Source organism: Poecilia formosa, unplaced genomic scaffold, assembly GCF_000485575.1.
Source record: "Poecilia formosa unplaced genomic scaffold, Poecilia_formosa-5.1.2 Scaffold5, whole genome shotgun sequence".
NCBI classification, from domain to species: domain Eukaryota; kingdom Metazoa; phylum Chordata; class Actinopteri; order Cyprinodontiformes; family Poeciliidae; genus Poecilia; species Poecilia formosa.
The window spans coordinates 2,404,701-2,429,891 of NW_006799944.1; the positions used below are offsets into that span (position 1 = coordinate 2,404,701).

General features: G+C 39.7%; 1 protein-coding gene across 2 annotated transcripts in view; it reads right to left on the reverse strand.

Annotated features, from left to right (window-relative positions):
• Window positions 1-22,852, reverse strand: part of rtkna (rhotekin a) — a 63,328-nt gene extending 40,476 nt beyond the window's left edge. The window contains exon 1 of one of the 2 annotated variants that reach the window (XM_007562917.2): window positions 22,424-22,852. In XM_007562917.2, coding sequence (XP_007562979.1) covers window positions 22,424-22,537 — 114 coding nt within the window. In that variant the 5' untranslated portion in view covers window positions 22,538-22,852. Of the gene's footprint in view, window positions 1-4,243; window positions 5,028-22,423 lie in introns of those variants that run through there. The other variant, XM_007562933.2, reaches the window with a different exon arrangement.
• Window positions 22,853-25,191: the final 2,339 nt, after the last annotated feature.

Consider the following 25,191-nt stretch of genomic DNA (forward strand, 5'->3'; position numbering starts at 1 on the left):
ACAAATCCTGAATTTACAAGTTGGGTCACAAACAACGCTTAGAAACTCTTGACATTTAACTCAATGAAGAAGGCAAAAATCATAAAAAAAAACAAAACAAAAAAAGGGTCTCCATGTTGTGCATGTAAGAAAAAAACATGCTCGTAGCATTCGAATAGCTAGAGAAAAAGTTTAGATATGAAACAAATAGCAAAGATTTTTCTAGTCTTTGAACATTTTAAAATGTTATGTTACAATCAGCATCATGGAGGCCAAGGAACACAGTAAACATATCAGGGAAAACATCAGGAAAGCCTCAAGTAGAGTGAGGTCACACACAGGCTGTGGACGTCTCACAGAGCGCTGTTCAAGCTATTATCTGAAATGAAATCTCTGGAGGAGCTCCAGACATCCACAGATCAGGTGGGAAGCTGTCGACAACAGGACGACTATTAATCATGAGATCCACAGTCAAACCTTTAGTAACAAGTGGCAAGAAAACAACCATTGTTAATTGAAAAGCAATAGGATGTCCTGTTAGGAGTTAGCCACAAGCCGTTAAGAGGACATAAACATGTGGAAGAAGGAGCCAAAATTTAACTCTCTCTGCATGCAAAGTAGCAAATCAGGCTGAAAACGTTTTTTGCTTGGTGAAACATGGTTATGGCAGCATCATGCTGTGGGGATGTTTTTTTTTTTAAGGAGGGAGGGAGAAATGGTTTAGTCAAACCAATCCAGGAAAACTAAAGCAGTCTCCTGTCCTGTGTTATTTGCTTCGTCCAGAGGGTCTGGGCTCTCAGCTATTGAGAAACGTTTGCTTCCTGGAGGCATGGACTCTCTTGATGTTTCAAAAGTTTCCACATCGCTAAAGTTTGGCCACGATGTGAACGGCTTTGTTCACTCCCACTGCTGCCATCGCTAAAACTACAGGCAGAACACAATTCTAAAATAACACAGAAAATTGACGCCATTGATCACAACTCATCCTTCGGTTTGCTGGTGGGCCACTTCAGCGGGAGAAAGCCCAGAATGTGATGTGAAACAAGATTTTAATTGAGCGGAATCGCACAGGAAGTCAATGGCCAGGCAACAATCCAGGAGGAAAACCTGGAGAAGCTGCGTGTCACTGGGTGGGAGGTCCACCATTATGCATAATAAAGATCCTGAATATAATTTCAAAGCTTAATAATGGGGCAGTTAAGATCAAAGAATCATGTGTCAAATTGTTCCAGACAAAGTCCAGACTTTTGCAAAACTGTGGCAGAAGTCGAAGACCGATGTTCACAGATACTTTCTATCCAGCAGGGGGGGAAAAATGACCTGTTTTACAAAAGAGCGGTTCAAAGTTTCAGGTTCTTGATGCTAGAGACATACTCAAATCCTAACGGCAGTGAAAGGTGCTCCTGCAGAGTATTTACTCAGAGAGGGCTGTAAACAAATTTGCAAAACATTTTCAGAGTTATGTATGCAAGTCATAATTTAAAGTCATATTGGTAACTCTTTATTTGAAGGGGGGTGAATAAGACTGAAATGACACTGTCATAAACATGACATAACACCTGTCATGAACATGAATAAGCCTTCATGAATATTTATGACTGTTGTCATAAAGCGTCATTCGGTAAATTATGACACTTTTAATACAAAGTTGACATTATTCAAAATGTCTTTGTTATGACAACTTGACATTAACCAAGAACCTTTAATGGGAATTACCTTTAATAACATAAAGCTACCTAATTTTTAAAGTGCAATCAGTAATACTTTTATAACAAATTTATATCAGTAATGATTTCTTCTTGAGACACTGTATATCTGCATTTTTGATAACAGGAAGTGGTGCACGTGTTTCTTTTATTTGGCAGTTTCAGTGACATGTAGTTGTCTCTCCCAGTGGCGGTGGACATAATTACACATGACCATTTCCTGTTTCCCATCACCCATAACCCCCGCCCCTCATCCCCCCCTCTCTGAGGCAAATCCTGTATCCTGTGGCAAAAATTCTTGTTTTTCTTTTTTTTGGCAATTTATGCACAATTAAAGAAGTGACATTGCTGCCCAGCGGGCCTCACAGGGGAGGCAGACGGAAGAAAACAGTGGAGCGAAGAATGCAGTCAATGCTATTATTCCAACAGACTTGTTAAAACCTGAAGAGCAGAAACGTAACTTTCCACTGAATGCAAAATTACAAAAGGACGTATTAGAGCGCTTACACAGCATATGTGCACACCTGAAAAATATAGTGGCATAATCTGTGAATATTAACGTCTGTATAAGTCATAAACCTACATGTGTAAGCTTGTGCCGTGGGTGGGAGTGGCTTTGCAGAAAGCTGCTGTGCTGTGGCGTGAAAATGAGAGCAGCAGAGAGAGAGTTTACAGTTAATAACTGCAAATTTTAATTACCCATTCTTTCTTTCTTTTTTTTTTTCTTTTTCTTATATCCCCCACAGCTTGCCGAAATTACAGTTGGACTGTGGGCTGTGCAGCTCTGCCACATACAAAGAATCTCGCTGTTTAATAAACCCACCCATAGTGAGGAGAACTGCAGCGTGGAGAGGGGAACAACAGAGTGGGCGACCAAGTGAAATGGGTTTCTGAGCAAAGAAGAGGCCATGTACCATCAGAATCACCCAACAAAGTTTTGTTTTCTTCTCGGAGCAGATACTTTGACTTGTGGAAGACACCCCTCACCTCTGAGCTCCGTCTGAAGGGGAAAACGTAACACAGGAGTTTTCCCACATGACTAAATAAAGATGTTCTATCATATTTTAACTGACTTAGTAAAATTAAGCTAAAATTGAGACAGTGCAATGCCAGATCTCCAGAAAGACATTCCCACATTCCACCATAATGCCTGAGATTCAATTATCAGACAAGGCGGCATTTTCACAGCCCATGTCTGGGCAGTAAATAAGTTTATCATCAAAGCACAGTTAACGTGATTACAGCTTGATCAGATCATTGTTGGAAAAAAATAAGGAACCCATGATAGCTGGTTTGTGGCAGAGCATTACAGGCCACCAAACTATAAAAAAACCCTCCAGAAACAGGGCTTTTATTTTTACTGTACCCTCATGTGAAAGCAGCTTTGAAGCTCAAGATTTTAAAGATGCTGCACAAATTAAGAAAGTTGATGTGGTTCATGCAGCCTGATAGTGATCAAGTTACTTCACAGTCACAGATTAAAGGCTCAATCTTCAAACTCTAAATTGTAGAGTTAGAAAAAATGCCAATCTGGGATATATTTCTGAGCTTGTCCCAAGGCCTGGAATGAGGCTGAGGGTTTTATCCAACTGACTGGCTGAAGTTGTTCATCTCCAAAAGATGCTAAAGTGTGTAGCATGTTTTTAGACTGGGTGATAAATTTTGACCCAATGTTTTGGTTCCGACTACCCTGCTTCTGCCTCAACAGCACAAACTCATTGTCTGAGTTAAAGACCCCAGCAGATTAGACAAAGATGCTGACGAGGACCAGAAAGGGAGCACACATTGCATCTCTGCACTAGTATTAAAAATTACATTGTTAAACTTATGAGAGTCCAGATGTCCTTATCTAAGCTGCAAAGTTGTATTTATGAGAAACTGCAGTTCAATGTACCAACAATTCAAGGCTGTATCTGTTTTACTTCAGAATCACCACAGACATTTATCTGTTGAGATTAAAATAGCAAAAAGCAAAGCTTCTAATTTCAATTTCTGCAACAGTGCCAGTGACTATATGTCTAACTTCTCTTTAAAATCTGGAAAAAAAAAAAAATTAAAAAGCAGCAAATTCCTTAGCTATTTCCTCTGAGACGACTGAAACACAGATTGTGTGGATTAGAAAAAAAAAAAAAAAAAATGCTTACATGTTAAAACATTTTCCCCTTCTCTTTAACACACACACGTTCACTCACAATCACACTGGGAGTCATGGAGGCCATGCGTGCAGCTGTGGACTGTGTGTGAGCCCCAGCTGAAAGAGGACACACTAAAAGAGAGAGAGATGGGTGACATGTGGGGTTGTTTTCTATCTACCATCTGTGAAGGAAGAGACCACACCAGCGTCAGTGTGACTAGTTTGTCACACACACACACACACACACACACACACTCACACATTCTTTAAGAAGCTCCTCTGTATGTACCAGTCCAAACCACAGCAGCATGTTGTGTCAGTTGTCAAAGAGATTCACTGGAAAACCTCAGAAAGCTACAATGTGACAATGCAAGCCCACCCATTTCTCCTGTCTAATAAAACTGGTCAAAAGTCAGCAATTTACCTGCAAGCTGAGGGCAATCTGACGGATGTACATCATATTGAGGTCCTCCAGTATCCAAAGTTTTTCCTCCATGTCTGCGTATTTATTATCAGTTGGCATCCTTTGTGCAGGTGGAAGCAAATAAAAGGGGGAATAAAATTGCTTCTTTTTGAAGGCGAGTTACAGGATTCCAGTCCGCTATCCTGCTGAAACCGCTGTAGGGAACTTCATCTTCACTTCCATGAGCAAAACTCGTGCGCAAGAGTTTCACTCTCCGTCCAACGCGAGACTGGCAACTCCGGGGAGAGAGCAAGCTGGGGTCTTCTCTCCTCTCCTACTTTACATGCGCACAACAAAAATCCTTGTAAACACCCACAGTAAACAGCGGGGGAAGAATGGAGCCCTTTTTTTTTTTCTTTTTTAAAACGGAGCTCTTCTTTGTGTCCCCGCTGTGAACGTGGTGTGTTCTCTGTGACTAGGAACCTCTCCACAAAAGGGCATCGCCTCTGCGGGAGCAATCGGCACAACTACTCCACTGTATCAGTGAGCGCGTATGCGCCTGGACGCTCCTCCGGCTGCTCGGCGTTAAATTAACCCCTAAGACGCGCTTCGGGCAGCAAGAGCGAACTTTAAAAAGAAAGAAAACAGAGAAAAAGGGGGAGGAGAGAGATATATTGCTCTCCTTCAAACCAATAAACACCGCAAATGCCAGAGCAGAACGCAGCCGCTAGCGGGTGGAGAGCTTTGTTCTTTATTACGCCCTAATGGAGGGAATTTGAACCGTGACAGCTGGGGCTCCGTATCATCGGATAAGGCACGGACCCCAATTAAAAATAAGTCTTGATATTTAATACAGAAACAGGTTTTTACTTCCTTCCTTTGAGACAAAAAAACGGGAAAAGATTCTGGGGAGAAAAACAAAAAGAAAAAAGTGATTTTCTTGGGCACAAGAAAAAGCATATCAGGAGCACAGAAAATACAACATCCGTCTTCTGTTCTCCAGCTGTTGTGTGTGAGAAGTGTGCGTCCCCTGGACAAACTGCGCAGACCACAAACCGACCCCTCCACAGGAAACAAGCGTCACGTTGCGGGCCATTGGCCACGGAGTCAGATTTATAACAATTGCACTCATTCCAGAACCATTTAGTGAGGTGTATTTTAGGACCCAAAGGTGAAGGGAATGTAACTCTCTTTTTGTTCAAAGATCACAAACCATGCTGAGTTTTAAAGTGTCTGTAATAAATGATGAATAATTTAGTGACCTATTAACACTTTGAAGTTTCTGCATTTGTCGTAATTTAGGCTGCAACCCATTCTCTACTTATTGAAACAGGACTAGACATAGTGCCGCCCTGGGCAAAATGCCACATTGCCAATATGTAGATGGACATTTTTGTTTACTTTTGTTGGAAATCGGAATTCCAAAATCGAAAATATTAGTGACCATCGTGGCTATTTTACATATAAAAACCTGTAAAAGTTACAGTTATAAACTCTCAGCACATCGGACAGCTAGGATTGATAAACTTAGGGGCACAGATCGTACTGTGAAACCTCAGTTCTCGATGCTGAACATGTTTCCTCAGTGTTTTAAAAGCACAAAATGTTACATTGGTATTTCATGTAGTATAGTTATCATTCCAACAATTCATTTTCTAACTCGCAACAGCAACATGACTCAGGTGTGATGGCATCCCCTATTACGAGGCCTGACTTCCAAGTTAAATTAAATGCGTCGCAAGCCCAAACATGCATTGGACAACACTTTTACTTTACCCCAACCATTCTTTTTGCTCAAACACACAAATTCCCCCACATTTGCCTTCCCGTCACCCCCAGAACGTGTGCTGCAAACCTTTTACAAATGCAAACATTGGAAACAAAGAGGCTCTGAGAGGCTTTTCACCTCACAGGAGGAAACCCAAGGGGACAAAGAGGCAAGCAGCTGGATCATTTCCCCAACAAAAACACCTCTTCCCTGCAGGTTTTATGATCAACCAGCTAAGCTGTCGCAGGCAGCAACAGCTGGAGAGAGGACTGAGATTTACAGTTCCCGGGGTAGAGCAAGAAATGTATCACATGGACCTGCACAGCGAAAGTCAAAGTGGTTCAGAAAACATGCTGGAATTTGTGTGTCCGCCATGTGCTGCATGCTGTGTCTTTGTCAGAACTTCTGCTGAACTGGGAGAAAAGCTTAAAATCTCAAACGAAGCTTAATGAAAGTTAAAACATTGAAACTTTTAAAGGATGAGGCAAAGCAAATTTTCCAAGCTATTAGCTAGACTCTTCAGTGGAAATAAATGAAACTCACTTGAATTACTGTTTGTCACCTACTGAACAATATTACATGGTAACCCACAGTCAAATGCAACCAATCAGTGTTACTTTGAGTACATCCATTTATATTTTTCTATGTCCCCCCAACCCCTTTTTTTTTACATGCATACAGATTTGAATCATTTAAAGTTCTGATGACTCTCACTGTCATCGTTTGATTTAGCTTCACCATCCACTGTTGGGACCATCATGACTTGGGGAAGAATCAAGTTAAATGTGAAGTTGAACACCTCACAACTCTAATGCTTCAGAATCTATGTTGAAATATGTCAAAAGAAGCTCGTTTTCCATAGTACTTCCTAATTCTAGCAGCTCAGATCAAATATTTGCCTCTTGTGATGTCATCGACCCAAATATCAACATCATTTAATGTGCTTTCTGTAAAATCCCCTGATTTCTGTAAAAATCCTGCATTGAAAATCCCTACTTCTACACAGCTTAGATTTTATTGCCATTGTTCATTTGCTGCGGGGGAAAAAATACACCGCTGGATAATATCTTTAAAGATCAGACCACAATACACGTTGGAAGCAAGCGTCAACTAAGACTGATAATCCCACTGTATCCTTCTTAAGGCTTTCCATCACCCCACCAGAAGCATCTTGAACCATAAAACTGCTGCATGTAAATTCCCTTCCAGTATAAATACAAAGACTAACAGGACAAAAGCCCACAAGCTGAACAAAACCAGAAGAAAATAGCTATTATCTCAATGACGGGTCCTGCTGGCAGGCAGACAGGCAGCTGACTCAAACAGTTCTGCTGGTTCTTGGCCCAGAGCCAGAGAGGGTGAGGTGAAAAAAAAAAAAAAAAAAGTGAAGTAAAAAAAAAAAAACGGTACTACTAGGATTAGCAGTGGAAAGACCTAACACCTTTCAGCTTCACTGGGTTTTCTGCCTTGTTAGATGATCACAAGCCATTGATGGGATGATGGTTGGATTAGCAACATGTGACTGCGGAAGAGCCAGCTGTGATAGTCAGCTGCTGTGAGAATGTTGTCAGAGCAATCCAAATCCTTTTCGATCAAATAAGAAAAAAAGAGTTCGATCAGGAAAGAACATTCGTGCGAAATCTGAGAAAAGACATCGATTACAAATTTCACAAGCTGACCCTTGCATAATAAGCTCCCAAAGGGCTGTGCTGCTTTCGAGACAATGCCCGGAGCTTTGTTGTTTCTGAACGGATGTGTGGAGGAATATGGATAACTTCCCCCTGCATGCACCTAATCAGCTGGAGGAAGCGAAGTGCACTCAGAGCTCAGGGAGCGTTTCAGAAGGAAGGTGGTTATTTGTAGTATTTTTAGTGCAAGAAAGGAGAGGAGAAAGCTTTTAGTTTAAAGACACTTAATTCTCATTTAAAACAACATTATAGACTGATTAAGAGGGAGGAAAGAAAGACCGTCGATGAAAATCAAAACAGACAGTTTAAATATATTCAACAAAATAAAAAGGGCCACAATAAACAAGTTGCTAAATGAGTCCATTAAGAAAATTAAGAAGTTAAAACAATTGAAATTATGACAAAAAAATTAATCACTTCAAGAGAACAGCAGGAAAAATCAGCCGGGGTAAACGAGCCTTTGTAACAACACGTCAGAGTCAGGGGTTCCAATTTGTGTCAAGCTGATAACAAATGGAAAAGGTTTTAAAAGTTCATCAGTCTGTGTCACCCAAGAAATTAGGAGTGAATTTTGTCAAAGCCTTAACACAACTCCGTTACTTCATAGAAATAGAACTTCAAGATAACAAGTTGTGCGCTTAAGTATTATTTTATCAGTCAAATCAAATCAGTTTTTATTTGTATAAAATCTAATTACTTGTGGCAACCGATCATTTGAGGAAATTCATGATTTTGAAATCAAAATGATCATGGTCTAAAACATTAAGTTTATTTTCCGGGGGACAGGTTATGCTTTTGGATTTCAACTTTTGTAATAACACAATACCGTAACTCCAAACAAAACATATTTATTTTTTCTCCAAATGAAGAAGCTGCTAACTTAACTTTAGAACTACGCAAAACAACAAAAAAAGAATCCTTTATAAACATGACCATAAAAAAAGGCCTTTTTAGTGGTCAATTTGGTACAGCTGAATGTTGGCTTAATCAAAACTCGTAATCTGAAATGGCACAAAGGAAAGTGAAAAATGTTGGCTAACGAGTTTTTGTCACAAACCAAAAGGCAGCTTCCACGTCACCAGCCCTCATTATCTTACAATACATTAAAAAACCTTTTATTGTGAAGGTTATGAAGGTTTCTGTACAAGAGGATAAAAGCTGTCTTCAGTTCCCTGCTGTGTGTGGCAGCAGAAAAGGGTAGGGAAACACACCAGGGCTTCAGGGAGCCAGACCCAAAACCACAACAAAGACGTCTGACTGTCATGTGAAAACTAAACCCAACGCACCTCCCACTCATTTAAAACACACACAGACACACAGAAACGCAAAGCTATATTTGCATCATAAACACACATTTTAGACATAAATAGACATAACACGCTCACAGCAACTCCAACGGCAAGGGGTTGTGGCAAAACTGCCTCAAAAGTAGAAAGATGCAGCTGATGAAGTTTGTGATTATGCCCCACCAAGTTCTCCCTGTTGTCTCTCATAGAGCAAAGTTGGTAAATGAAAGGCAAGACCAAACAAAAGAGTTTCTCTGAGTATTTTTGCTCTTTCACACATAAGATTGGAAAAAGGGACAGCAATATAAAAAAACAGCCAGTGAGAGGTCTAAAAAATCACAGATCCTTTTCTGTTACAGAGACATGTGGGTTACCTCAGGGCTTGCTATTTGGGTCTCTAATTATTTTTTTCATCTGCTGAAACTTGGTACCATTCTTGTTAAACACAACTTGGATGGGTTTAGATCATAATTAGCTGAGAAAAAACATTTTGTTTTGGTCTTCCTGAGACACAGTATGAAATACATAGAAAAGGTTGGTTTTAGAGAGGACACTTACTTTAGATGAAGTACTCAGTGGACTAGTAAAATCCATTTTTGTGAGCTAGCAACTAGCTAGCCACTCTAAAATCTGTTCTTAAGATTCATGTTGGTTCCATTCAGATATTAACTGTTTGTCCTATTGTGATTGTATTGTTTTCCTTATATTTATGACTGACATTCTTATGGATACTTTTACGTGTATATTTTATGTTCAGCAATTTGGTCAGTAATTAAAGCAATTAGATTGGCTTCATTGAACACGCCATGCTTGGACAGCGTTACAGAGCTACACAGACACAGAACAGCATTTTAAAGTATTCCTTAAGTAAAATAAAAAAATAAAAAAATGGAGTTAAGAGATTTGAAAAAATTGAGAAAAAAATGCAAGAAGTTGATTACATTAGATTTACTGTGACTCACTCTGGGTGACATCTGTTCACTTTAATGACATTAGCCTCAGTTGTGAAACTGAACGTTTTCAATGAGTAACCGCCCCCGTCTCCCCCCACAGAAGGTCAATTTTCAGTTTACAAGATGAAAAACACGCACACCGACAGCTGCAAAGTCATAGCTCAAGCCTGGAGACAATGTAACGACACAGTAACTCTCGTCAGCAGTCTGGCTTGTTATTAGGTGGATCAGTTTCAACCAGTCTGGGTCAAGTTCTACTGTAAGATTTGTGAAACGAGACACTGATGCATCCAAGACTTAATCATCAAAGCCTGAGCAGCTTGTAGAAGAAAAGTCAGAGGACTGATCGTAAATCACTTGGCAGATATTTTTCTTCCGCTGAAAAGAAGGGATGAGTGCGTCAAAGTCATTGGGGAGTAGACTCAATCTTATCATTGACTGGAGCAAAAATATATAGATGATTCCACATCAGCATCATCCCCTAAAGGAAATGCAGACACACAGGTACACACGCACACACACACATGCACACATTTTCACCCTTGGAGACAGTTCAGCAGTTTGCTTGCTTCCCAGAATCATTGCTGACTTTCAGGAACGCTACCTCAGCCTTTTACCAAAGTCTGCAGAAACTCATCCCTCTGAGAGAGCGGACACTTCAGTGGAAGAGAAACTTGCTCATTAGGAGATTCATCTCCATTGATTTCTGCCCTCAGAGGCACAGGCGCTGCAATATCACAGACATAGCGTGTGACTGTAAGAGGACAGGTGCGCAGAGGCTATTCATTTACACTTAACAGTGTGAATGATCTCTTGAAATGACTATTAATGACTGTAAGGCATGAGGAGTATAAAGCAATGTCAAAACGTGTTCAGGGAGGTGAGCAATGCCAGAGAAAGGTCACTTACAGCGATGCTGAAAATGTTATGGAGCAATGGCGCCCTCTGCAGGCTGGCAGTGTCTACATCAGAAGACAAAGACGACTATTTTCATTAATATCACAGTACGGACATGTGTAATAAAGTCAACATTTACAATCAGAACACACTCATGGAGAGAATGTTAATGTTTTTCTATGTCACTAATTATTCCCAGCTAAAACAGGCATGCAAAAGGTGAGCTTCACCAGCATATTCAACAGAGAAAAATAATGGTCTAAAGAAATTAATTCACACAAGAGTTATTTGCAATTTCTGCCACACTATCTATCATGGGCCCCAAGTTATGGAACGACTTGCCTTTGCACGTCAGAGAGGCCCCTTCACTGTCCACTTTTAAAGCTCGTCTTAAAACCCATCTATTTTACTTGGCTTTCAACTCCAGCGGGATCTAGTTTTAAATTGTATGTTGGTTGGTTTGTTTTTAAACTGTAAGAGTTTTTATTTTTTATGTTTATTTATTTTTTAATTGTTATGTTGTGTTTTAATGTACAGCACTTTGTATCAGCTGTGGTTGTTTTAAAGTGCTTTATAAATAAAGTTGGTATGGTATGGTATGGTATGGTATGGTATGGTATGGTATGGTACACTCTATTCCACATTTCTATCTGAACTTGCATCATGGGAGTGCACTCTGCAGTAACCCTCCAAACATGTAAAAATCTAAACAGGAACGCCAGCATCTGCATTATCCATATATGAAAATTAAACAACCGTGGAGAGGACTCACAGGAAACTATAATTCAAACTGACAGGGACGAATAAAAGCAAACTTTTTTTCTTTATTTTTGTCAGGAAGAGCATGTGAGAAGAACATTTTGAGGGTATCTTTTCAACAATACGTCTAAGGAACATGAAGTTAAGAATTTTAAATGGAAAAATGACAAACAGTTTTGAGATCAAGTTTCAGTTTCATGCCAAATTAATTTCTCATTAAAGTGTAAATTTCAATAAAGTGTGAAAATGTTGGTTTATGTCTTAATGTTAAATGTGATATCACGGCTCTAATTTATCTTTTAGTTTTCTATGACTTTGTACCACATGGGACTAAGGATTAGCCTCGACCAAATTAACAGGTAATTATTTTGACCATATCATCATTTCTCTGCATATTCTCCAAGTCCCAGCTGATTATTGGATTTAAGCATATGAGGTAATGTGTATTTATATAATAAAGGAGGGTGTGGTCTAAGGACATCAACACTCTATTCTCGGATGTGTATAATTTTTTTAAAATGTTTTGTTGGCTCTAATGGCCTTTATTTGAAAGTAGTTTGACAGGAAGGAGGGTTATGAGAGAGAGGGAAGACATGTGGCAAATGTTGCCAGGCTGGGAATCGAACCCATGACCACTGGCATGAGGACAAGCCCTCAATAAATGGGTTGTGCTTCACCCCTGCACCACCACAGCACCCCAAGTGTGTATAATTTTTAACCAAGTTCTTTTGCTCAAGCAAAATTACCTGAAAGAAAAATATCACTGACTCTGGAAAGTTATAATTTATATAGCCTTCCAAAGGGATGCAGCAGCACTCTTGGTATTTCCAATCTCATAGAACCAATGAACATTTTGTTGCAAGTAGACGGAGCTGGTCAAAAGTTGCAAACAGAACTGAGAAGACACACAAACACACACACACACACAAAAAAAGACAAATTTACTGTGTTGAAATTGTTCCTTCTTCCCATTCAGTCTGATTTAATCAGGTATGGATTTTCTTGCCAAAATGACATCATTTCCTAAGTTGTTCCCAGCTACGCACCGTTTTAATCGTCACTCATTTATCCACACAGCACCATCTACATCAACAGTGGGAATGATAACGTTTCCTAATCCCCATTATGGCGAACACAGAGCAAATTCCCCGTGCCTTCAGGTAAGGACGAAAACAGAAAAGTAGCAGAGAACCAACGGAGATTACCGCTGAGGCAGCAGGACCAACACAAAGACAGAACCAGATCTGACATCCCACCGTCTGCTACGCCCGGCTCAGCGAACAAACACATTTAAACATGGACATGCTGGCGGGGACACATATACTGTGCGGCATGCAGGGAACAGGGGGAACATGCATAATGGACCCATCTGGTCCCATAAAGTCAAACACCTGTTCTGCATCAACAACACAGACAACATCATTGGCACTTGTGCCCCCTTCGCCACCTCCTTACTGCATTCAGGACACACAGCAAAACACGACCATTCGAGACACTAAACTACTTAGAAGAACTGCCAGATTATATTGGCAGTCGTTTTATGTCCTTAGTGAGATTGCCCAGACCAAAAACAATACCTCAGATCAATGCGGGAACGGACTTTGCACACCTCTCACACCACTCACCCATACAAGCACCTTTAAACATTTCATTGAATCGATTCCTTTCACTGCACATTCCTCTTTATGAAAGAGAGGCCCTGATTCCATCTGCTCTCAGGGTAGAGTCGGTTGGCGATATGATGTACAGAGTAAGGGATAAAGAGCCCCTTTGTGTGCAGGAAAATAAAAAATGAGAGCCGCAAAAACAGGAGAGAAGAAAAGGTGAAGAACAGGGGGCTGAAATAGATCTGCCCTTTATTTTTCTGCCTAAATGCATGAATAATCCGAAGGTCAATGACTTGTCCTTGGAGAGGTTACACGTTTACATAAGAACATACAAACTGGTGTCGATTAAAACTGATTTCCTCCTGTACAAAAAAAACTGAGAACGAAAAATTTGACAAAGGCGTTGACAGCAATTGTCCAGCACTGTACTGGAGACCCTACAGAGGAATCTGGTTCTATGTGTGAGCCTTTTGTTTATGCTTAACAGAGAAGTATTGTGGTGACAGGAAGAAGATACCTTTGGCATGAGACAGTGAAGTTCTTGTTTACACGGTCTTATGTTACCGGTAAACAGAAATAACCAATGAAAAAGCCCAATTCAAGTATTGGTAGCGTTTTCTGTGTGTCTTTGGAGAGGAGAAAGACAATCTGGATCAGAAAAGTAGGTTGGTACTGAAAAACATGTTTCACATGTTACGTTCATCATCAGGGGACCTGAGGATGAACGTAATGAAATGGCAGGTATAATATGGCTCTTAGGGAGGCAGGGTCTTTGGGATGAAAGATTCAGTTCTTAGAGGCAGATGAACAGTATCAGAACTAATGCAATACATGCCAAAGGCTTGCAAAGAAATCTTTGAATGTATAATTTAAATAGAAGTTATTTCAGGGTAGAAGAGCAGATTCCAAAAGCTAAATCATTCTAAAAAAAAAAAAAAGTTGCTAAGGCTTATATTCAGCTGCCTTTGCATAGAGACAATTGAATAAAACCCGGTGCAATTACCTTCAAAAGTGACATCACATTAAAACGCACTCCCATGTTAAAAAACAGTGGTGGCAACATCATACTGTGGCGATTCCACAGGAGACAAGAGACTTCTCTCATCAGGTCAGTGGTGGTTTTCCTCCTTGAACCGTCTCATGGATGCCATTTTTTATCCAGTCTCCTTCTTGTTAAAGAATCAAAAACTTATTAACCTTTCCAACTGCATTTTGTGTTTACCCTGGTAATTGTTGTCTGATGGTAACATTTTTGTTGATGATCTGGAACCTTTTACTGTGACAAAAAAACACAAAAAAAGCAAAAATAAATAAGCATATAAAACTGCAAGGGTCCCAAAATGTTTTTTTCACAGCACTGTGCAATGGATGGTGTAGATTAAAACATCTTTAAGTGTTAGAACGGCTCAGTCAAAGTCCAGACACTATTCCAGTTGCGAGTCTGTGGAAAGATTTGAAAATGAAGCATGGACCTACTTAGCTGTAACTACAGCAAAAAGTGATTTTGTGTGAAGTTTCCAGTAAACTTGGAATGTTCTGGCCGACTCAGATTTAAAAGATTAATCCAGTCAAGATTAATTTTTTAATCATTGTGGAAGTTCCCACATCTGTGGGAGTGGGACTGTGTGCAGGGATTAAGCCTTCTCGATCCATTTCTGTCTGCTAAACGAGTCACTGGCAGTGATGGCTTCGAACAAGATAGTGCATGCTGGGCGAACAAAGCCCATCTGTGTCAGGCAATACGCAATGGACCCTGCTCAATGAGACACGGCTGCTTAGTCACAATGAAAGGTGGTTCTGGGAATCACAGACTAACAAACTTCAGCTACCGTGAATGACTAACTAAGCTAAACACCAGCCTTCATTCATAACTCTTCACGGTAAGAGAGAGGGCAGGCTCGGAGACGCACATGAAGAAGCAGACGTGTGCGAACTAAATAGCAACACTGGGCGTGACTCACTTCCTGTGTCTGCTATTTATGTTCACGCCTTGTTCAGAGAGAAGCGCTGCCGTTAAAATGAATGTGGATGTGTGGCTGGGTGGGGTTTACTTGTAACATAAGCAGCTGACCCTCAGCTGTTAAACGGCGTCCTGACACTGGTTGTCCCGCAGAGACACAAACCACATTCCACCACACACACACACACACACACACACACACACGCACACACACACACACACACACACACTGAAGACGTTTCCATTTACAGCAGCAGGGACCTGGGAATAGCTGGCTGAGTGATATTAGAATAGACCAGCCACATTTAAAAAAAAAAAAAACACACAAAAAACGGATGTATTTTTGTTACATTTAAAGTGTTTACCATCTTTTCCAGTTGAGCATTAAATGGCTTGTCTGGCTTGTTCGGTCAATAGGGATCAGATAAGATAAGGCTGAGAGGAGAGTAGTGTCCTTGAGTCTGTGCTGCAGACTAGTCAAGGGTCAGAGGACATCCTGTATCTGTGTTTCATGTGTGTCGCTTGGAAAAGGAAATGAACCTTTGGAGCTTTTGAGCTTCAACATCATCTGCTGCACAGGATGACTATCAGCTGTTTCTATTTTTAGGTCGCTGTGAAAATACACACATTTTAACCCTGAAAGAGGCAAAGAGCTTGGAGTTAATACGTCGAAAATAACATTTAAAATAAGAAACTTTCCAAAACGAATCACATTAGTAAAAGTTGGTCTGCTTTGCTTCCTCAAGAACCAGAATCAAACATGAAGAGGCAGCATTCAGCTTCACAAATCTGGAACAAACTTTCAGAAAACTGCAAAACAGCCGAAACACTGAGTTCCTTTAAATCAAGACCAAAAACTCAACTCTTTAGAATTGCCTTTGAACCATAATAAAGGAAACATTGACCAACATATTAGATTTGAATGATTTTGGTGATGGCACTCATAAAAATATAATGTCTGATTAATTCTTGACTGTATGGTGTTGTCTTTATAAGTTTTTGTTTTTATTATGTAACGCACCTTGATTGACTGACACTCACATTAAATCCAAACAAAAAAACATTAAATTTTGTAGTTGCATTGTCTCAAAATTGTCACAAAAAACAGAAAAAGTTTAGGGATTGTGAATAGTTTATGAAAAGCACTGTAAACACTAAGAGACTTCAGTGCTGGGAGGGTAAAAAAAAAGAGGTAAATTAAATATAATATTGAAACAAAGTTCTGCTTTCTGCATTACTCTACTCGCCAAGCAAACAGTCCAGTCATTACCTGGAGAGAAGTAACAAGAACTTACTTAGCTTTTGCTTTTCGCTTGAAGAAACTGATTAAACCATTTTTCATTCTGAAGCTGTCTAGGAACAATGCTTTACCCTGATGTACACACAAAGTCTTGGTAATAAGAATAGTTAAACATTTGCTAGCTAAAATATCCGTCGGCATACCAGGAGAGCCTCCAAGCAGAAACCTCCAGCGGGCCCGGCTTTGTTTGAGAATAAGGGTCCGAGGAGGGGTAAATATTCCCTAGCATCTCCTCAGTACCCCCGCATTGTTCAACACGGCAGAAAGCCCTCAGGGGCGCGCACAGACAGACAAATATATGCAGGCCAATCTTGGCACTGCAGTTGTTCAAGAAATCAATAAAGCAGAGTGCATCCACTCCTCAGGACCCTTGGGCCTCTGAACCTTGTTTTTTTGTTGTTGTTTGTTTTGTTTTTTTTCTTAGCATTTTATGCTTTAGTTTGTTGTTTGGTTTTGGGCTACACTGCAGTAACAGAGCACTACTTTCTTGGTTCACAGATTTGCTTAGACTCTGAAGCCTAGGAATCGTTCACTATTTCCCTGTAAGCAAATAAGTAGTGAGTTCAAGACTTGATGCGGTGACATCTGTGTGACCTCTCTTTATTTTGCACGCAGGGAGACAGACACATGCTTACGTAAGCCAGTTTAGTAAATCGGTGCTTCACGAGCCACAATAAACACCAGCAGAAGCCACACTGAGAGGCTGCTTAGCATGAAACTGCTTAAGGCTCCAAACCATAAACCATACTTAACAGTAATTGCCCAAATTGTGAATATTGGTGTCAACATGACACCAAATTATAAGTTTGAAGTAGAAAAAAATATTCTTAGAGAATTTAGCCAAGGGGATTAACAGTTTAACTGATGAATCTTACATTGGTTTTTCATGAGTTGGCAATAAATCTGTCCAGGCTTTACCTCGTACATCACCAGTTATTGCTGGAGCCCCTTACTGCAATCCTGAACAGGATTAAATGTGGTACAGAACAGACGGGAGCATCAAAAAATAGAAACAGCAATCCCTCCCAGGTCGCAATGACAACACCTTTCGGTGTGGAAGTAGTTGATGTGAGAGAGAGGAAGACTCAAAATTAGCTATTTTCAGTGTAAAATGAAGGCGCGTAGGTGTAAGAAGCCATTTACAGAGATTGTTCATTTTCATTATGTTGAGACGTCTCTGTGATTCATTCAGGCATTGTGGGAGTGAGGACGATAACAGATAACAGTAAGGCTGGAAGAAGTACAGGAAAGTTGCTCTGCTTTATTCTTTCAGGTTGTTTGTCTTGGAAAAATGGTGGATTTCCTTTATTACTAAGAAATGTGTTGATAATTTGAAAGGTGGTTCTTATCTTTTATCTACACCTTCTCTTTTTTTTTCCTAAGGAAGTTTTAATTTCTATTTCATATTTTCAACAAACTTTAAAAAAAAAGTTATTTCTGCTATTTTAGTTTAAACTCATTCAGATTTTCATTTACACACAGACATTTACAGAGACATATGGGGTGGAGAAGGGCACTTCACCAAATCCAGTCTCGACGTAGCCCAGAGTTGTTACAGCTTTCAGCCAACACACATGCCAGATTCCCAAGCTTCACCATTCCCTCTGAAAGGCTTAGAGTGTGGGTGGGTGGATGGATGGATGAACGGGTGCGTCATCACGTGGATCTAACCACTTCCTCACCCTATATAGCCACAGTTAGCCACAGTGGTGTGTGGACTGGCGTAGCGAATCCTTAAATTAAATGCAACATGCCGACAAAGCATGAAAACTGAGGGCATTCCTCCCTAATAATAACAACAACAACAACAACAACAACAATAATAATAATAATAATAATAATAATAATAATAATAATAATAATAATAATAATAATAATGGTGAATTTCCAAGGTCCTAATACATGTCTGGTCATCTTCAGCTGAAAGAGCAGAACTAGGGAGGATGGAGGGTCTAGAGACCAGCAAAAAAACATTTCTCAGATGCAAAAAGCATCTGAGAGAAAGGATGCAAAAAGCAGATGTCTTGTGTTTGGAATGAGAGGAGCAGTAAAAGGGGCAACATGAAGGCCATGGAATGGGTTTAACAGCAAATTCTGCTTAGTCCCCCAATCCTTCAGTCTTTGACCACTTGACCCGTTAAGTTGGTGTTGTGTACCCCAGCTTGACTGATTCAGTTCAGGAGCTTAGATTATTTTTGAAGAAGAGCAGCAGAAAAGCCACCTTTTGTATAATCTGGGCATGTACAGTGCCAGCTCAACATTTACTGGACAGTCCTGGCAGAGATGTATAGAGTCTTTGAATAAATTTATCTTATATTACACTAGCGTGATCTTACACAGAAAAATTTACCATTGTCAAGAAGTAATCACCGTTTAAGAAAATAAGCTGTCACAATTTTTGCGGAATACTTCCATTTCAAATAAATGTAATTGGAATATTTGACAGCACAGGTGGCAGTCCATGCGCCAAAAGGGATTTTATTAATGTCAATGTTTTGTAAAAATGAATTTTTAATCCTGAATGTTTCAGGGAATGAAAGGGGTTTACACATCTTTTCCATGCATGGCATTTAATGTGGCAGGAAATGTAAATAAATGCATAGACAACTTGTTGTTGCAGTGACATCAGGATATTTTAAATGTTATTTAGACCTTTATCACTGTTTGCTGCAAAGCAAACAGATTCATTCCCAATGTCTTGTATTTTAGGAGATTCACAATCATGGCCTTCTTTGGCCTTACGTAGACACAGACACATCATCTTCTTTAACACATATCGTTAAGTAAATGAACATTAAACATTTATTCACTGACTTAAACACTCAAATGTGATTTTCCCTGGCTTAGTGGGAGAAAAAGGTGCTTTCATAGTAGTTCATTGAGATGCCATGCACTGGCTCCAGGCTGGCATTCAGAAAGAGACCGGACACACAGAGCAAAGAGGAAACTTCCAGCCTCTGAAAGAGAATCATTAGCATTGGCAACAAAGTCTGGAGCACAAATTAATCTTATATGAGAGCTAGCAGAGAATACTTTACAGAGTTAAGGAAACATGATTGTTGTAAGAGGACGGGAAGCCTTCAGCCTCATGAATAACTAATAGAGAGATGATTTTGTAGAAAGTCAAATACAGTGTGACTATAAACACAGCGAGATCTAAAGGTTATTTACATCTCGATGTGCAGCCAGTTCTTCTCCGAGTGTAATAAATTTTGACATTGCCCTAAATAACCCATGCACTGCTGTTTTATTTCTCATAGATAAATGATAAGCTCTTAGAAAACAACGAGCCGACATCAACTAAAAATAAACAAGCTGAAATTTTTATTCCCTGATCACTCAGATTTAAACACATTCACATGACTTTACCCTCTGACAATGTCACACTTTACTTCATGGATGGACTTGTTTCACAGAACTGAGCTCAAAACAAACAGGTCAGACTATTCTGACAGCAGATCAATAGATCATGAAGTGTGCCTGACCTCCCAGAGGTTAACTGCGTTTTCCTGTGACGTGAATCCTAACCAACATAACCTGAAGGTGTACATGTCTGCTAGAACAGGCTAAACCTTCATGAAACAACAACAAAAAAAGACACATCTAAAGAGAGAGAATGAATCGATACTCTGTTGCACCTTCAACATTCCTCGAGTCTCCTCTTACAGCCGAGTCTATTCTCTCTTTGGTCCCCCTATTCTTCCACACGTAACCCAGTGCTGGAAAAAACTTCCCCCAAGACTTACAAAAGCTCCTCAAACAAGAGACAATAGTAGCTGCAGCCTAAAGAGGCAATCTCAGAATTACAATCATGAGATTGTAAGAGAACGTAAAAGGAAGGGGTTCCCGAGAGAAAGGGGGGCCATCCACCCCAATGGGATTTAAATTGGACTGTGAGTAAAAATAATTAGGGGTTAGACTGGAAGTCACTTCTGGCTCACTATCAAACGGCAACTAACGTGAAGCAGATGCCGACATGGTAGTTTTGCAGAAAGGAATAAGGAAATCATGGTGTAAACGTAGCACTTTTCATCCAAGGACAGCCATATGAAAGGTATAAATAGGGTGTATGATGTTTCTAAATCTACAGAGACACTTGCTTTTGGCCAAATTGGTCCACTCTTTGAAGCAATAACAGCTTTAAGTCTTCTGGGAGGGCTGTTCACAGTGGTTAGGAGTGTGTTTGTGGGAATATAGCCATTTTGAAGAGGGCATTTGTAAGGTTAAGTACTGATGTTAGAAAGGCTGGGCAGTCAAAATCCTTCACACCTAGCTTGCACCTAAATACAATTCTAATGACTTCTTTGTATAATGGTGTACAGTCCAGTACAAAAGTGGAAAGAGGCCATCAACAAACTGTTCCCAGATAGTCTGGAGAGGGAACGTGTGTAAAATGTCTTCGCATGCCGCAGTATTAAGTGTGTTCCTGTCCTGAAGAGACCAGGCTCACACTCAGGAACTTAGCCACACACCATAATCCCCTTTTACTAAAACTTTGAGACAAAGAAACATGATTTGCTTCTCCAGAGAACAGCTTAACATACTTGACACCACTATATCCAAAGCTTTGTATTGTACTTTGTGATGAAAGACTTAGGTGCAACTGCTTAGCCAATCCATGATTAAAAACTCTCTACTTACTTGTTCCTGAGCAAATCTGGAGGCCAAACATGGTCTGGAGGTATTCACTCTTCAACTTCTGTGATTTTACATGATCAGCCACTTTGTGATTGAATTGCTGCATTAACCAATGGCTTCCACTTTCCTGTGATACCAGCAACAGTTGACTATAAAATATTTATTTCATTTGTGAAAGGATTTCACAAAAGATCTTTTTACACAGGAACCACCCTAACACTGTCTGATGATTTAATAACCCAGTGAGATTCTGATAAAGTCCCATTTTGTCACAAATATATGGAGAAGCAATCTTGATGCCAAGATTTATTTTATTACTCCTGTGGCCACAGAAGTACAGTACCTACAGCTTCTAGGAAAATTGGTATATTTCACAAGATTTTAGAAAATTGTACCCTACTGCAGTATCTCCAAAAGTATGTCCAACTGTGATATTTGGATTCATGGTTCCTTTTGTATGTTTTTTTTTTTTTTTGTATGAAGCAATGGTCTCACACAAGAGCTTAAACAACTTACAGCCTGTGCAATTTCACTATTCCTTAGGACTGTGGGACCAAGATTTCCAAAAGACTTGCACATTTACTTTTGTCTAAAACTTGTACTTTGGACCACTGAGCAATAGTCCAGTTCATTTGTGATTCAGGAGTGCATTGGACCAAGGAATGCAATAGTTGCAGCCCATATTCTGGATATATCTGTGAATGCTCCAGACCTCGCAGCCTGTGAGTTTCCCCCCGAAACTCTTGAACGAACATCGCTTCACCTTTCTCTCGGGGCTGTAGTTATCCCAATTGCATGTCCATCTTTGTAATCAAAGATTTTCCTTCCACTCAACTTTCCTTTATTATGCTTCTTGAAAAAATACATTTTGTGATCAACTCCTGAAGGAGATGATGTGCTACTACCAAATCAGCGGTATTCACCATGACTGAGACCATAACATGAACATAGCATAACACTCATTTTAATTTTTATTGGGCATATGCAATACTCTTCCCACAAAGTAATTTTGGATTTTTAGTCACTATTGGCCAGCTTTATAAAGATTTACAAAAGTTAAAAGCTTGAAATATAGCACCAAGAATATTTGAACAAGCAATGAGATAACTGCTTTAAATTAAAAAAAAACAAAAAAAAAAAAAAAAAACAATTGGAGAATGAAACAGCACAGCCTTAATGAGAAGTGTTGAAAAAACAGACCGAAACACTGATGAACTCTGAGACCTACATCTGCACTCTGTTTATTAAGCTACTTTAAAGAACCAGAGCGATCAGACAAAGCTGTAAACGGAGTCACCGTCTGATGTGTGTGAGAGAAAAAAAAATCTGTTTAAAAAAGTTCTACCTGTGATGATGTGTGCAGGAAATCGCTCTTTCTGAACTTCCCTCGCCGTATCTCCATCTCCAGAGCAGAGCCCCGGGCAACGGTGGCTCTGGTCGTTTGATTTCGGCAAAACATCGTCTCTTTACTCTTTCCTGACAACTTCTTTCAAACAGACTAGTCTCGTCCAGGTTGAGCTTCACGGAGCGCAAAAACGGGGGGGGAGCGATTCATAAAAAAATAAATAAATAAATAAATCAAATAAAATCTTCCAAACAGATCAAGGTGTTGGATTAGGAAACTATCCCACCGGCGAAAAAGTCCCAGGCGAAATAGGAGCGGAATAAATCCAGTGTTTAACCCTCTGCTGTAGTTTCTTGAGACGCGGGAGCCCCAATCTGAACCAAGACAAATCCAGCCGCTGAACGAGGAAGAGCTGGTTCTTATTTCCCCTAACACTGCCCTGCATGTGAGTCCAGCATATTGACACGGTAACACCCCATGTGGTGCGCAGCTGAGACCTAACTTTGCGCTGTCCCGCATCCGGAGACCTCTGCTGGTGTTCAATGGCAGCAATTTACAGCCGCAATTTGCCCTTTTGTAGGAGTATTAATGCAACTCGCTCAGCAGGAAGAGTTGTAAACTCCCTACGGTGGCTTAAGTATGTTTACACACTGATATTATGGATCAAATATCTACCCGCAGCGCCTTGCATAAGCATTGACACTTTTGAAGTTGTCACATGTTGACATTTACTGTGTATGAGACTGATATAAAGTACCTAAAGTGGGTATATGCATCCTTAAAAACATTATAATTAAACACATAAAAAGAGTGGAGAATATTTGTATTCAGTTCTATTTACTCTAATATCCCTGAATAAAACACATTACTTACCTTCAGAAGTCACATAATGAGTAAACAGAGTCCACCTGTACGCTATTAAATGTCAATATAAATACAGCTGCTAGTTTGCTATTGTTGCACATGGCAAGAAGAAAGCCATCAGAATTCCCTTTTGCAGTTTGCCACTTGCTTTGTCGGGAACACAGCAAACAAGTCGAAGAAGCTCTGTCCCAAGGAGGATGAACTGGAATTTTTTGACCATCAACCAAAAGGCTCTGCGTTGCAAAACAAACGACAAATACTGCTGCAGAGTTAGCTCAAGTCAAGGCCAATGTACATGTGTTAGAATTTCCAAGCATGAATTTAAATGAGGATGTGTTGTATGACTTTGACATTTCTGTACTGTACATACAACTAATTGAACTTTGTCTGTTTTGTAAAGAACATGTTAATCTTTAGATGTGCAATGTTGAAGGTGGCATACTCCAAAACTCCCTGTAGCTGTGATGCAGTGAAAGGCGGTGTTACAAAGTACTGACCAGAGCTAGTACATATACATGGCACACTTTTCAAACTTTTGCATGTGAAATAATTTCTAAACTATGTATGTATGTATTGCATACATAGACAGTGGTTTTTTTTCCAGGTACTCTGGCTTCTCCCACAATCCACAAACATGACTTGCAAAACAAAGCAAAGCTAATTGGTTTCTTTTAAGTGCTATGTGTGTGATTGTTTGTCTCGTGTGTCTCTATGTTGCACTGCGATGGACTGGCAACCTGGTCATGGCGTACCTCACCTCTCGCCTATTGACTGGCCTACTGACTCATTGGGCAAGATGAGACAAACACAAATATATGATAATGGCCTATCACATAAAATTTCTCCTCGAAGACATAAAAGATGTAGCTGCAACAAACTCTGAAAAAAAAAAAAGGGGTATGAACTATAGGTCCAAAATCCAAAAGACTGTTTGGAAAAATACAGAAAAACCTTAGGTATGATATTGTAAACATTATTTTCCATTAGTCCAGACATTAGCGTAGCATTTTGGAGATCCATATTGTTCATGCTTTATCCTACGTTATGTAGTTCTTTATATGCAACAATTGATTCTTGGCGAATAATCAACTTGGCTTTTAAAGTACAATTAGGTTTGCTGTCAGTGTATCTAAAAAAAAGCATTGCCCCTAATGGTCACGCATTTGTCCACAGCACACAGATAATATGCACTTCAGTGAAGACATCAACAATTCATTCAGGCGTTGGAGTGACACGTTGCTTTCGAGACAACGTCTTTAGCAATATGGGGGTTGTTCATTCCTGCAAGACAATACCAAATGACACTCCACTTAGTAAACTACCCTGCCTGCCATCCAGCTTTGTCATTAGGAATGTTTACTGTTGTGAAGCAAAGAATGTGACCAAGAAGGCTCTGGTAAAAAGCTATGTCAAGCTAAAAAGGGCAACGGTTCTGTTTTCCAAAGTTCTCAAATGCTAAACACACAGACGAGAAGATTTTATAACTGGTTGATTCTGCACCATTGCAAAAAAAAAAAAAAAAAGTGGCTTTACAAAATTTTTTGTACCCTGCAACGTTTCTACATTTTGACATTTTTAGCCAATAGTTGCAAAGTATTTTATTGAGTTTTTTGGTTGTAGACAAACACATAATTTTTGAGGAATATGCCATATTTTTCACATCTGAGTTTGTAAATTAGTTGAAAACCAGTTTTCTATTTACTTCTACTACATAATTATACACTACTTTGTGCTGTATTACCTAAAATAAAAAAAAGAAAAAAGAAATGAAAGTTGGTTGTAACAAAATGTGAAACTATTCAAAGGGTGTGAATACTTTTGCAAGGCAGTGTATGGGCCGGATATATAGACGTGCATAAATGTGCGAGGCTGAAGGAGCCCAATCCATCTTTAGCCTTTCCTAT